The sequence below is a fragment of the Myotis davidii genome, unplaced genomic scaffold, assembly GCF_000327345.1.
Source record: "Myotis davidii unplaced genomic scaffold, ASM32734v1 scaffold1439, whole genome shotgun sequence".
Classification (NCBI taxonomy): Eukaryota; Metazoa; Chordata; class Mammalia; order Chiroptera; family Vespertilionidae; genus Myotis; species Myotis davidii.
The window spans coordinates 615,749-617,015 of record NW_006292342.1 but is presented as its reverse complement, the minus strand read 5'-3'; the positions used below and the strand labels follow the sequence as shown (position 1 = coordinate 617,015).

The 1,267-nt window shown below is 57.7% G+C and overlaps 1 protein-coding gene across 1 annotated transcript in view; it reads right to left on the bottom strand.

Annotated features, from left to right (window-relative positions):
• ATG4D (autophagy related 4D, cysteine peptidase) overlaps positions 1 to 1,267 on the bottom strand; it is a 29,197-nt gene that overhangs the window by 6,662 nt on the left and 21,268 nt on the right. The window contains exon 3 of the mRNA XM_006765823.2: positions 481 to 618. Within this exon, the coding sequence (XP_006765886.1) occupies positions 481 to 618 (138 nt within the window). The remainder of the gene's footprint in view (positions 1 to 480; positions 619 to 1,267) is intronic.

The window sequence follows — 1,267 nt, the reverse complement described above, 5'->3', positions numbered from 1 at the left end:
GCGCCCTCCGCCCCTCCGGGCCCGGGCGGGGCAGACCTGTGCGTGACGCCCCTCCCCTCCCCGCCTCTCATTCCCCCTCCGTGTGCCTCAGTTTCCCCATAAGCAAACGGGGGGCTCAAAGAAACGTCACAACATAAACGAATATTCATAATGGTTTTGCTCCCGGAGAGAAGCCAGACGAAAAAGAAGAGAATAGTCTCCGGTCCCGTTTAGATCAAACTCAATCCCTAGAAAGTGCAGCCTCCTGACACCCTCAGGGCTGCCGGGCCGGGGGAGAGGGGGGAGCCCACCAAGGGCGGGAGGGTCCTTTGGGGCCCGGAGGTGCTCACTGTCTGGAAGGCGAGGCGGCTTCCGGGCTGTGAACACTCACCGCGCGTGCACTTTAAATGGGTGGCTGCTGTGCGCCAAGTCCCGCTAGTGAAGCTGTAGACGTTTCAGTGCCTCTAACGCAGCGGAGTGTGAGAAGCGGGCTGAGCTCACCCGCATTAAGCTCCTCCTGCGGCACCGAAGGTGCGGTCAGGGCTCGGCGCGGCCAGCCGCAGCCTGACGGGGAGATGACCGTGTGACGGCCTGTGACCCTCGGAGAGGGTGGCCAGCCCCACGCACTGTCCTCAGCCGCTAACAAAATCCGAGAGGATTAGGGTGAGGGTGTGGGATGCAAAGGAGAAGGCGCAAAAGGAAAGTCATCTCCCTGGCTTTCCCTCTGCCCTCCCTTCAGGCACACCTGCTCCTTAAGCTCTACAGATCCCACCCCAGGACCTTTGCACATGCTGTTTCTCTCTTCCCTGAGGTATCTGCACGACTCCTCCTGAACCTCCTTCCGGACTTCATTCCAATGTCATCCCTGCAGGGTGACGGCTCTCAGAGTTCCTCCCCATGCCCACCCTGGGCTCCCTTCTCCCTTCCTGCTATATTTGTTTACAGAGCAGCTACAACCTCAGGCTGCTGTCACAAACACCGCAGACTGGGTGGCTTGAAAAACAGACATTTATTTCTCACAGTTCTGGGAGGTGGAAGTTCAAGATCAGGGTGCCAGTGGAGCTGGGATGTTGGTGAGGGCCTGCCTCTTCCTGGTTATGTCCTCACATGGCCTCTCCTTGGAGAGAGAGCAAGACTGAGTCTCTTCCTGTTTTTATAAGAGCATCATTCCCACCACGGGGACTCCACCCTCATGACCTCACCTAACCCTAACCACCTCCAAATACTATCACATCGGGGTTTAGGGCTTCAACATATGAATTTGGGGGCACAAACATTCACACCATAG